The sequence below is a fragment of the Ascaphus truei genome, chromosome 3 (genome assembly GCF_040206685.1).
Source record: "Ascaphus truei isolate aAscTru1 chromosome 3, aAscTru1.hap1, whole genome shotgun sequence".
Lineage (NCBI taxonomy): Eukaryota > Metazoa > Chordata > Amphibia > Anura > Ascaphidae > Ascaphus > Ascaphus truei.
The window spans coordinates 7783776-7795091 of NC_134485.1; the positions used below are offsets into that span (position 1 = coordinate 7783776).

The following is an 11316-nucleotide window of genomic DNA, read 5'->3' on the forward strand; positions in this document are numbered from 1 at the left end:
GTGCAAATTGTGAATAAATTATTTATTAATAGTGAACATTATCACGGGAGACCAGGACTATCACACCAGCGATCAATTCGCCAGACAGAACAGAGTTCATAAAATTCAATTTATTGGGAAACTGGGGTTACCCTATAGATCTAGGCGCATTGACCTTCCTAAAGAGATTTCCCCTGTCCTCCCATGCAGGGTCCTCCACAGCTGGAATCCCCATTGGAACATAGATCTAGAGCTAAAGATAAAAATCTAAAAGTAACTAACTTAGGGGTCTCCCTCACCATCTTTTATACCCCATGACTCAACATGGATACATTAAGGGAGGTTTAGGGTCAGGTGTCTTCAATATGACCCAAGCCCCTGATTGGTGGGTTTAACTGCAACATGCAGAAAGTTACATGAAAACTGTTACAGGGAAACAACTTTGCAACATTCTCAGCTGAACACAAGATTACGCCCTGGTCCCTGAAGGGCTGGAACCGGGCTTACAATACATATACAACCATAATACTGCTACAGAGACTTACCTTGACGTTGGTTTACAGGCTTGTCATTGTAGCCAAGTCCCCTTGGGCTACTAATTCTCCGGCCCCTCTAGCACTGCGAGTCCCAATATAGAGTGGGCAGTATTGGGAGCAAATTCTACAGGGCACAGTTATATTGTTGTGTGTGTGTTAACTAATAACATTCAGGAGTAGTCTGGTATTACAAGGGGCGGCCTATGACTGATTGGAGGCTGTCTTACAAGCCACACCCCTGGGAAGGAGGGGGGTTCCCTCTAGAGGTTAGAGCAAAGGGTTCTGTGCTGCCCTCCCTGCTATGAGGACGCAGAAGTGAGCCTCTCCTGGACAAGTGTGGGCTGAGGCATTGCCCTGTTAAGGGGAACAGGTATGCTGGGGAGTGGTGCTCAGGGCCTCAAGCCCGGGGTACTGCCTTCAGGGAATGGGACCTGTTATTATGTACTGAACCTAATAAACCCAGTTATATCATCCACGGTGTGATGCTGGCTACTTCAGAACATAAGAAGAGTGTCCTGTGAGGACCATCCTGGCTGTACCAGAATCCTGACAGGATGGAGGTGCTAAGCTGATTATTGTATTGTATGTCTTTATTTATATAGCGCTTCACAGTAGTAATACATGGGGTAATCAAATAAATAACAGATAATATAAATAACAGATCATGGGAATAAGTGCTTCAGACATAAAAGTAACATTAAGAAAGAGGAGTCCCTGCCCCGAGGAGCTTACAGTCTAATTGGTAGGTAGGGAGAACGTACAGAGACAGTAGGAGGGAGTTCTGGTAAGTGCGTCTGCAGGGGGCCAAGCTTTATGTATCATGTCTAGTATTATCCACAGTGCTATTCATATGCTTCTTTAAGCAAGTGTGTGTTAAGGTGGGTTTTAAATGGGGATAGAGAGGGTGCTAGTCGGATATTGAGGGGAAGGGCATTCCACCACAGAGTTCTCCGACCTCCTGTTCTACCATGCAGGTATGCACCAGCACAGAGTACACCAGTAGCTATATATCTCACTTAGGGTGGGGGAAAAGGTGCTACAGTACATCATTATTTGATGTAACCAAAATTCTCCTTTGTCGTACAGACTTTGGCGTCACTATGTATATTTATTTCCCCATTTATTGTTAGCCCAATGGGAGAAGCGCAGGGATTTTTTCACAAATGTAACGCCAATCTTTTCACCAGCTGCATGCTCCTCACAGGGAGAAGCGCGATGAATATATATTTGTTTTACAATACATATACTGCATATATACAACCATAATACTGACATATATTATTGACAGGTAGGGTAAAGGTGGGCTTGACCTTTATTAAAAGCAGTCTTAACCCTACCGTCACAAACATATTTTATAAAATAGTGAAATAATCGTGATAAAAACAAATGTAGATAATCAGTTCTGTAGATGGAAACCCAAAAATAACCTTGCTCTGAAGTTCTAGAAGTGCTGATCTCGAAAACATGGGGAGCGTAGAAAAAAAAAAAGAGAAAAAATGATATATAGTGCAATATTGGTATTGGAAATGTTGAAAATAATGATCTGAAACGAATGTGCACTCACAAAGTGGTCACTTAATTAAAGCACGACGCATCATGTCAGCCTCAGTCAGCTCTTCTCTGGCCCGACAGAGATTCACTCATGTTATGTGTCCGATGTAATGCCGGGCAGGTTCCCCCAAAAAGAAAGAGAGCAACAGGATAGTGCAGATCATAAAAACAATGTATTCAAATCAGGTACGTTTTGTCTCTTCTGTACAGCAAGGGAGACGGATGAACAGATGCGTCGCGGGCTTTTCTGAACACCTGGGTCTCCTTGCTTATCGATCTGTGACATGCGTGATGACGTCTCTCCCCTCCGATTAGTGACACTCGCTTGATGACAACGCGTTTCGCTGCGTGCTTCGTCGGGAGAATGCTGACGTAACACTGGGTGGCCTAGTGGTCTTAAATACCCTATGCTTCCCAATCAAATGCTCAAATTTGTCTGATTTCATTTTGGTCTGCAATACTTTGTTTCGATCCGCTTGCCTACTTGGAATATGAAAATGCTAAACCTTCAAGTAATCCACACATCTAACTGACATATTAAACACATCTTTAAAAAAAAATAAGTGTGTCCAAAAATACAAAAACACGTTATTATATAACCAATACAAAAACCTTAAGTTAAAAATGCGTCTACTAACTACCTGATCTAACCCCCCCCCCCTTCCTGCAGCCACCGGCCCGCCCTGAGATAATCCCCAAGCCTGATTTTTATATGTATTGGGGGTGTATTTTATATATGTATTGGGGGGGGGGGGGTTGGGGTATTTTTTAGATGTATTGGGGGGTTGGGGTATTTTTTAGATGTATTGGGGGGGTTGGGGTATTTTTCAGATGTATTGGGTGGTTGGGGTATATTTGTAGATGTATTGGGGGGGAGTGGGGTATATTTGTAGATGTATTGGGGGGGAGTGGGGTATATTTGTAGATGTATTGGGGGGGAGTGGGGTATATTTGTAGATGTATTGGGGGGGAGTTGGGTATATTTGTAGATGTATTGGGGGGAGTGGGGTATATTTGTAGATGTATTGGGGGGGTGGGGTATTTTTAGATGTATTGGGGGGGAGTGTGTGTTTTTATATGTATTGGGGGGTTAAGTAAAAGTTACGCGCTAAAAAAAGATTTACGTGGTAGGTGCGCTATGGGTTGGGGGGAGGGGCCTGCTCCTTTCATGTGTCCTGGGCCCGATGATTTCTGTTGGCGGCCCTGATCTCACACACACAATCACACACACAATCACACACACAATCCCACCATCACACACACAATCGCACACAAAATTCCCCCTCCCACACACAATCACACACACACAATCACACATCCCCCCCTCTCCCTGCACTCACACACAGACATTTCCCCTCTCCCTGCATCATAAGCTATCTGATTGGTTACAGCCTGTCACATGATGAGACTGTGTCTGTAAAAATCAAATTGTACTGACTACAGAGATTCGCGTCGCTCCGTCGCGCCTACTATAAGTGCATGTTACAGATTCAATGCATTTGTTTTGAAGCGACGTAGCATCGCCGGCACTATAAGCGCAGCCTTATGTATCAAACCTGCAAGAAACACACAAAGAATCGGTAAATAGAAGAACAAATGTAAATACCTATAACTATTAAAAACATACTGTTATCCTAAAGAGGTGGGAGAATGTTCAGCAAATCTATGCTTATAAAGTACCAATGACTATTAAAACTAATATAACTTCTTCCTAAAATGGTTCAAAGATTACAGCAACTATATTAAAAAAAACTTACAAAAGATCTGCTAAAAAAAAAAACTTACAAAACATCTTGTAGAAAAATTAAAAACACCTTATGGAAGAGCTCCATTTCCAATGGATTGTGAGTGCACATTCGTGAAAACTTACCTGATTTGAATACATTGGTTTTATAATCTGCACTATCCTGTTCAGGGCCGCCAACATATAAAATAAATGAATTTCCTAAAATCTAGGAAAGCTACATCTATCTACTGCTCCACCCTGATCTACTGCCTTAGTCACCGAGTCCAAAAAATAATAATCATTACATTTGTTTGACATCTACCTCCCCCAGTGAACCCATGTTACCTGGGGTCTTGTAGGTTGTTGGATTCAACAATTCTATACAGGTGTACCCCACATTAACGTACGCAATGGGACCGGAGCATGTATGTAACTATGTAACACAGGCATACCCCACATTAACGTACGCAATGGGACCGGAGCATGTATGTAACTATGTAACACAGGCATACCCCACATTAACGTACGCAATGGGACCGGAGCATGTATGTAACTATGTAACACAGGCATACCCCACATTAACGTACGCAATGGGACCGGAGCATGTATGTAACTATGTAACACAGGCATACCCCACATTAACGTACGCAATGGGACCGGAGCATGTATGTAAAGCGGAAATGTACTTAAAGTGAAGCACTACCTTTTTCCCACTTATCGATGCTTGTACTGTACTGCAATCGTCATATACGTGCATAACTGATGTAAATAACGTATGTGTAACAGGCTCTATAGTCTCCCCGCATGCGCACAGCTTTGGTACAAGTAGGGAGCCGGTATTGCTGTTCAGGACGTGCTGACAGGCGCATGCGTGAGCGATATGTCCTTACTCGCGAGTGTACTTAAAGTGAGTGTCCTTAAACTGGGGTATGCCTGTATTTCAGCAAGGTTTCCATTAATTCCCTCACTACATACAACAGACTCAATAGCCTGTAGTTACCTGCCTATTCCCTACTTCCACTTTTGTGAAGTGGGACTACACACTCTTCTCACTACTCTTATACTCTCGGACGAAGCGCTATACTTAGCGTGAAACGCGCAAGAGTAGATTTTTTACTCTGTCTGTGCCATGTTGTCATTGTTTCATTCGAGACCTTTTTAATTAGACTCGTGCTGTAGCCCCGGACGTCTACTTTTTGCACGGCTGTGCTCCCTATTTTCTCCTTTACTGGATCATCTGCTTCTCACTACTCACTTTACTTCACTGGTTAATAGTGATTAGTTAATTCGATCTGTTAAAGGTGTTGTCGGCACACCCCTAAAACCTTTAAATATCCTTGGACGTATCCCTTCTGGACCCATTGGCTGTCCACTTTAATTTTTGAAAGTTCTAGTCAGTCTTTCTTCTCTTTAAATGGACTTGTATCCAACTTCTTTCCATTTATATTCATGTTACCCAACTGTGGTCCTTCCCCTTCATCTTCAGCTGTGAAGATTGAGCAAAATTGATTATTTCCCATGTACATCCCAGCTTTTTTCTATTTAAGCGGTCTTCTGTTTCCCTAGATTGGTTTCTTGCCATAATATCCCACCCAATCACTGCCCCTGGAATGGAGAGAGCAGGGGGCGGGGGAAGCAGGGGACTTCTGCCTTGCTAGTGCATCACTGTAATTGTGCTGCGGCACAGACTGTAGGATGGGTCTAGGTTTTGCAACCCTCACCCTGCCAGACTCCAGACTTCCCTCCTCCTTTGCAGCCTCTGAGGCAGTGGTGGTGTCTGCGTGGAGCAAGAGAATACACAAAACTCGCAGGCGTCAGCCTCGCAATCTCCTTCTGTAACCTAGCAAACTCCTTACAGATGGCACAGAACTGCCAGCATGTCTCACGGGACAATACTGCCTTACATCCACTGCACTGGATAACAGCAAACCGTGAAGCAGATATACACGCTATTACCAATGCTGTGTGCAACTCATTCCATGCTCCAACACCGGATTCTTTTAACTTTGCATGTACAAAACCAGATGGCACTTGGAATAAACAGATGCTGACTGGTATAGTGATCAGACTCCGAGTGAACTTGGTATACTGGTTTATATAGGGGCACACAAACCCGGGTCCTAACATATATTAATAATAATAATAATAATAATAATAGCGTTCTTGTATAGCGCTGCTAGTTTTACGCAGCGCTTTACTGAGACATTTTCCAGGCACAGGTCCCTGCCCCGTGGAGCTTACAATCAATGTTTTTGGTGCCTGAGGGACATACCATAACAAGGTCGTAATAAGGCACATTCTTTCCCTCCCCTGTGCGATATTAACTCACATTTCCCGGGGTTTAATAACGCCTGTACCATGATTCCTTTCCCTATATAAGTGTGTGTTCATATATACAGCGCGCTCATGGTTCATAAGGAAGATAACACCTCCAGAATATTTACCCTCATTTTATTATTTTAAAAAGGTTTTTGGCAGGTTATATTTACCTTACTGCGTTAAGAAGCTGGCTCAGGGCTGCTGTCAAGCTATAGCAGGGAAGGCTCCAAACTCAAGTTCTCTTCTCTATTTAGAAAATACAGAAATACAAATTGCGATAGTTAATGTATACATTTATTGACTACAATTCATAATTATATTCGGGATGTGTTCATAGAAACGTAAGACCCTGCTAAATTACAGCTAGGGATTACGGTATTAGATTTTAACCGAAAAGGTATCCATTCAAATTCCACGTCTTGTGACATGCTTGTCAATGTATTTCATTGTTAACACTGATAAACACAGATTTTTTTTAAGAGGTGGGGTGTGAGGGAAGGAGGGAAAGAGGTGTAGTGTGAGGGGAAGCGAGGGTTGGGTTAGAGGTGGGGGTGTGAGGGGCAGGGAGGGTTGGGGAAGAGGTGGGGGTCTGAGGGAGGGAGGGGAAGAGGTGTGGTGTGAGGCAGGGGAAGAGGTGTGGGAAGGAGGGTAAGAGGTGTGAGAGAGGGGAAGAGGTGTGGGTGGGAGGGAGGGGAAGAGGTGTGGGTGGGAGGGAGGGTAAGAGGTGTGGGTGGGAGGGAGGGTAAGAGGTGTTTGTGGGAGGGGAAGAAGTTTGGGTGGGAGAGAGGGGAAGAGGTGTGGGTGGGAGGGAGGGGAAGAGGTGTGGGTGGGAGGGTTGGGGAAGAGGTGTGGGTGTGAGGGAGGGGAAGATGTGGAGGTGTGAGGGAGGGAGGGGAAGAGGTGTGGATGTAAGGGAGAGAGGAGTGGGTGTGAGGAGCATGGTGGCTTGGGGAAGAGGTGGGGTTGTGAGGGAGGGAGGAGAAGAGGTGTGGGTGTGAGGGAGGGAAAGAGGTGTGGATGTGAGGGAGGGAGAGTTGGGGAAGAGGTGGTGGTGTGAGGGAGGGAGGGGAAGAGGTGTGGGTGTGAGGGAGGGAAAGAGGTGTGGGTGTGAGGGAGGGAAAGAGGTGTGGGTGTGAGGGAGGGAAAGAGGTGTGGGTGTGAGGGAGGGAAAGAGGAGTGGGTGTGAGGGAGGGAGAGTTGGGGAAGAGGTGGTGGTGTGAGGGAGGGGAAGAGGTGTGGGTGGGAGGGAAGGGAAGAGGTGTGGGTGGGAGGGAGGGGAAGAGGTGTGGGTGGGAGGGAGTGGAATTGATGGCGGTGTGAGGGAGGGAGGTGAAGAGGTGTGGATGTAACGGAGAGGGGGAGTGGTGTGGGTGTGAGGGAGGGTAAGAGGTGTGGGTGGGAGGGGAAGAAGTTTGGGTGGGAGGGAGGGGAAGAGGTGTGGGTGTGAGGGGAAGGGAGGGTTGGGGAAGAGGTGTGGGTGTTAGGGAGGGGAAGATGTGGAGGTGTGAGGGAGGGAGGGGAAGAGGTGTGGATGTAAGGGAGAGAGGAAGAGAAGTGGGTGTGAGGGGCATGGTGGCATGGGGAAGAGGTGGGGTTGTGAGGGAGGGAGGGGAAGAGGTGTGGGTGTGAGGGGCATGGTGGCTTGGGGAAGAGGTGGGGTTGTGAGGGAGGGAGGGGAAGAGGTGTGGGTGTGAGGGAGGGAAAGAGGTGTGGGTGTAAGGGAGGGAGAGTTGGGGAAGAGGTGGTGGTCTGAGGGAGGGAGGGGAAGAGGTGTGGGTGTGAGGGAGGGAAAGAGGTGTGGGTGTGAGGGAGGGAAAGAGGTGTGGGTGTGAGGGAGGGAAAGAGGTGTGGGTGTGAGGGAGGGAAAGAGGTGTGGGTGTGAGGGAGGAGGGAGGGGAAGAGGTGTGGGTGTGAGGGAGGAGGGAGGGGAAGAGGTGTGGGTGTTAGGGAGGTGAAGAGGTGTGGGGTGTGAGGAAGGTGGGAGGGGAAGAGGTGGGGGTGTGAGGAAGGATGGAGGGGAAGAGGTGGGGGTGTGAGGAAGGTGGGAGGGGAAGAGGTGGGTGGTGTAAACATTGCATATTTGTGGTTTTATATTGTAAATAACTACACTGGCGACACACTTTATTCGAGCTTGGCTAGTCCCACGAATTCGGGTATACCCGGGTGTATTGAGGTTTGTGACTGTTTTCTGCCCGAGTGCATTGAGGTATTTTCCAAGCAGGGATTGAAGCATTTTATTCCCTCTGGCTGCAATACTGCACAGTATATAAATATATAATGCATTACAATTCAGGAATTTATGCCATCTGGTAGACACGCAAAGCATTGCAGCCTATTAAATCCTAATCATTATCATTTAACAGATCAGCCGCCCGTCAGCCAGGCATGAACCCAGGCTGGGAAGGCAAATGCAACGGGGCTTGTCAGAGGTGAGGAGTGGCGCATTCCAGGTATCTGCCAGGTACATACCGGGTATTTGCTCGAATAAAGTGTGTCGGTGCAGTATATTTGCTATTTTATGGTTTGAATCCAGCATTCTTTCCCCAGTCTTTGTGGCACTCCCCTTGTTTTTCTATATACGCCTGTTACATTGCTCTTTGTATTTCGATTTTGCGTGTGAACACAAGTTGGCAACATAAAACAATACAATTTAAGAACTATTACATAATAAAACAGATTTTACCCAACAAATAACACACCTGGTCTCCTTATTCTTAAGTGTTTTTTTTAACCAGTAGAAGTATGAAACGAAGGCCGCGTTACAGATAATGCTAACGACCAGCAGAGCAACAACAACGCCTATATGACAATGCGAACCTAAAATAGAAAGAGAATAGAATTGTTAGTGTATTCTTGATGACTGTGAATGAAGGGTTGTACTACAGTAGCTGGTACAATAATAATGGGAATATGTACTCTTTGTCATTAAGGAAAGGTCACTATAAATATCAGTAAACAAGAATACTTCTTCTACAAAATATATTGGCTTCTCATTACAGAAACTTGATTTTTACCAATGTCGGAGAACATGTAATAAAAGGAAATCCAGGACTTTCAGGGCAGGGTAACCTCACAATCACCTGCATTAGTAACTATGTGTTAGAACTTTCAGGTACTGTAAGTGAAATTAGGCAATCCAACTTTGAACATCTTCTAATGACGTAACTATTTACCCGTGCTGTTGATTTCATTGCTTTATTTACTAGGAAAACGCTACATTTTATACCGCATTGTTGGATGAGTGCGTAAACCTGGTAGGACAAGGATTCATAACACGGAATGAAATTCAGGGAAAACAACATTTGAAATGCCGTCAATTTGTGGATGTTGTCATCAAAATTGTCCTAGTATTCTTCAAATACTTTCTGGGCAAGCTACCCGCCCATCTGAAGAAGCTCCTCACTCCTACCACATGCAGCACTTATCCTCTGAGATCTGACTCCAAAAGACTGTTCATGGTCCCAAGGCTCAACAAAGTATCCGGCCACTCCTCCTTCTCTTACCATGCACCCCAAAACTGGAACAGTCTACCGGAGACTCTCACTACAGCCACCAGTCTAAGTTCTTTCAAAACTAAAGCTGTCTCACATTTTAATCTGGTCTGTAACTGCTACATACGTCTATAATATATATTATCTCTAACTGTGCATGCAATGTCTTGTATAAAATGTATAACCCTGCTCACTCATCGTAACTATGTATTTGTAACCATGTATTATTTGTCATCATAACTCTGTGCCCAGGACATACTTTTAAAACGAGAGGTAACTCTCAATGCATTACTTCCTGGTAAAATATTTTATAAATAAATAAATAAACTTCAGTTAGAATTCGGTAATGCCCGGCCAATTTAAATCTCACATTATTGTGTGGTATTAAAGGAGCCTATAAATAAGCCGCGTTTCCACTGACCATCGAGGCACCGGTAATGAAGTTGTCCAAAAAGTCCCTTCAAGACAGTGCTTGATCGCTGTGACAGTCAAAGAAAAATGTAAATACTGAATACCACTTCAGCGCTCACATTATCGCAACTTAAAAAAGAAATACGTTTAATATTAAAGCGCAAACAGCATAACACCTCCATGTAACAATGAGGCTCTCCTTCCCAACAACCTGTCTGAACGGTGAAAAACAAAAAGCAACACACAGCTCATTAGTCTCAAGAAGGGTGTGACGGACATCGTGGGTACCGTGGAAAACCAATCAAAAACCTCTTGCGCAATGAATAATTATCACTGCAGCTCCATGTCAAAGTAAATCTACAGGTTGTTGTGTTTGTTGTTGTTGTGTTTGTTGTTGTACAGTGTTTTATTACCGTGGTTACCCATTTATTTGCATTTGAAATATTTAATTTCTCTGAAACGGTTCAAATTGTCTGAAAATGTAATACAAGTTGCAAAATAACATATGTAATGGGTTTTTTTAATCACGAATCCAGCCGATGAGCTGTACCGTTTAATTTCTTTTTTATCACTTAAAAAAGACAAAAAAAGTTTTTCCATGATGGGAGCTGCAACCAATTGGCTGAAACTTCTGGCAGGTGTAAGTTAGGGCGGCAGAAAGATTCCAATAGAATTTCATCTGAATCGGTCAAGGCATTTAACCTGTGGTGAGAGAATACATGAAGAAAGAAACAGGAAAAAACACATTCACAAGTGGCAACAAAATTCCGTAGATGTCTTTGCTCAGCTGTTGTGTTATTTCCATTTGAATGCCTGTGAGATCATTTATATTGTTCAAAATGTAAATAGATTGTGACATAGACCCAGAATATTAAGCAGCGGTCTGTCTGATTTTAAGGCAGAAAGTGGGAAAAAAGAGAAAAAATTATTCATTCCACAGTTTCACATTTGCTGAGACTGTGGGATAGAAACTCCAGGCCAGAGATGAGTGGTTCTGGTTTTTCCCACACCTGCTCTCCTACTTACTAGAACAGGTATTTAGAGCAGTGAGGGTTGCTTTTTCAGTCTCTTGCCTAGAGCCTGGAGGTATCGCAGCTCCCCTGCATCCAGTTCGGGGAGGACGCCCCCTTCACATACTGCATAATCTGAGGATCTCATGGGACACTGTCCCCATCTCACAGTTAAGGACTCAATGTTATTCTGTGCGTTATTTTTAAGTTGGTACTGGCTTAGCCAGCCAACATTGAAGATAGGGATATGCATGTGAGTTAGACTCCAGACAGGAGTAGATGTTATTTTTATA

The 11316-nt window shown here is 44.5% G+C and overlaps 1 protein-coding gene across 5 annotated transcripts in view; it reads right to left on the minus strand.

Moving 5' to 3' along the window:
• Window positions 1-334: 334 nt before the first annotated feature.
• Window positions 335-11316, minus strand: part of LOC142491272 (nectin-1-like) — a 70789-nt gene continuing 59807 nt past the window's right edge. Inside the window, exons 6-9 of one of the 5 annotated variants that reach the window (XR_012800361.1) lie at window positions 8811-8928; window positions 6282-6357; window positions 5048-5278; window positions 357-3622 (exon numbers count right to left, since the gene is read on the minus strand). Coding sequence is in view for 4 of the 5 variants with exons in the window: in XM_075593584.1 (XP_075449699.1) it covers window positions 6321-6357; window positions 8811-8928 (155 nt within the window). In the remaining variant the exon portion in view is untranslated. Of the gene's footprint in view, window positions 5279-6281; window positions 6358-8810; window positions 8929-11316 lie in introns of all 5 variants that reach the window. The other 4 variants (XM_075593584.1, XM_075593583.1, XM_075593580.1 and 1 more) reach the window with 4 other exon arrangements.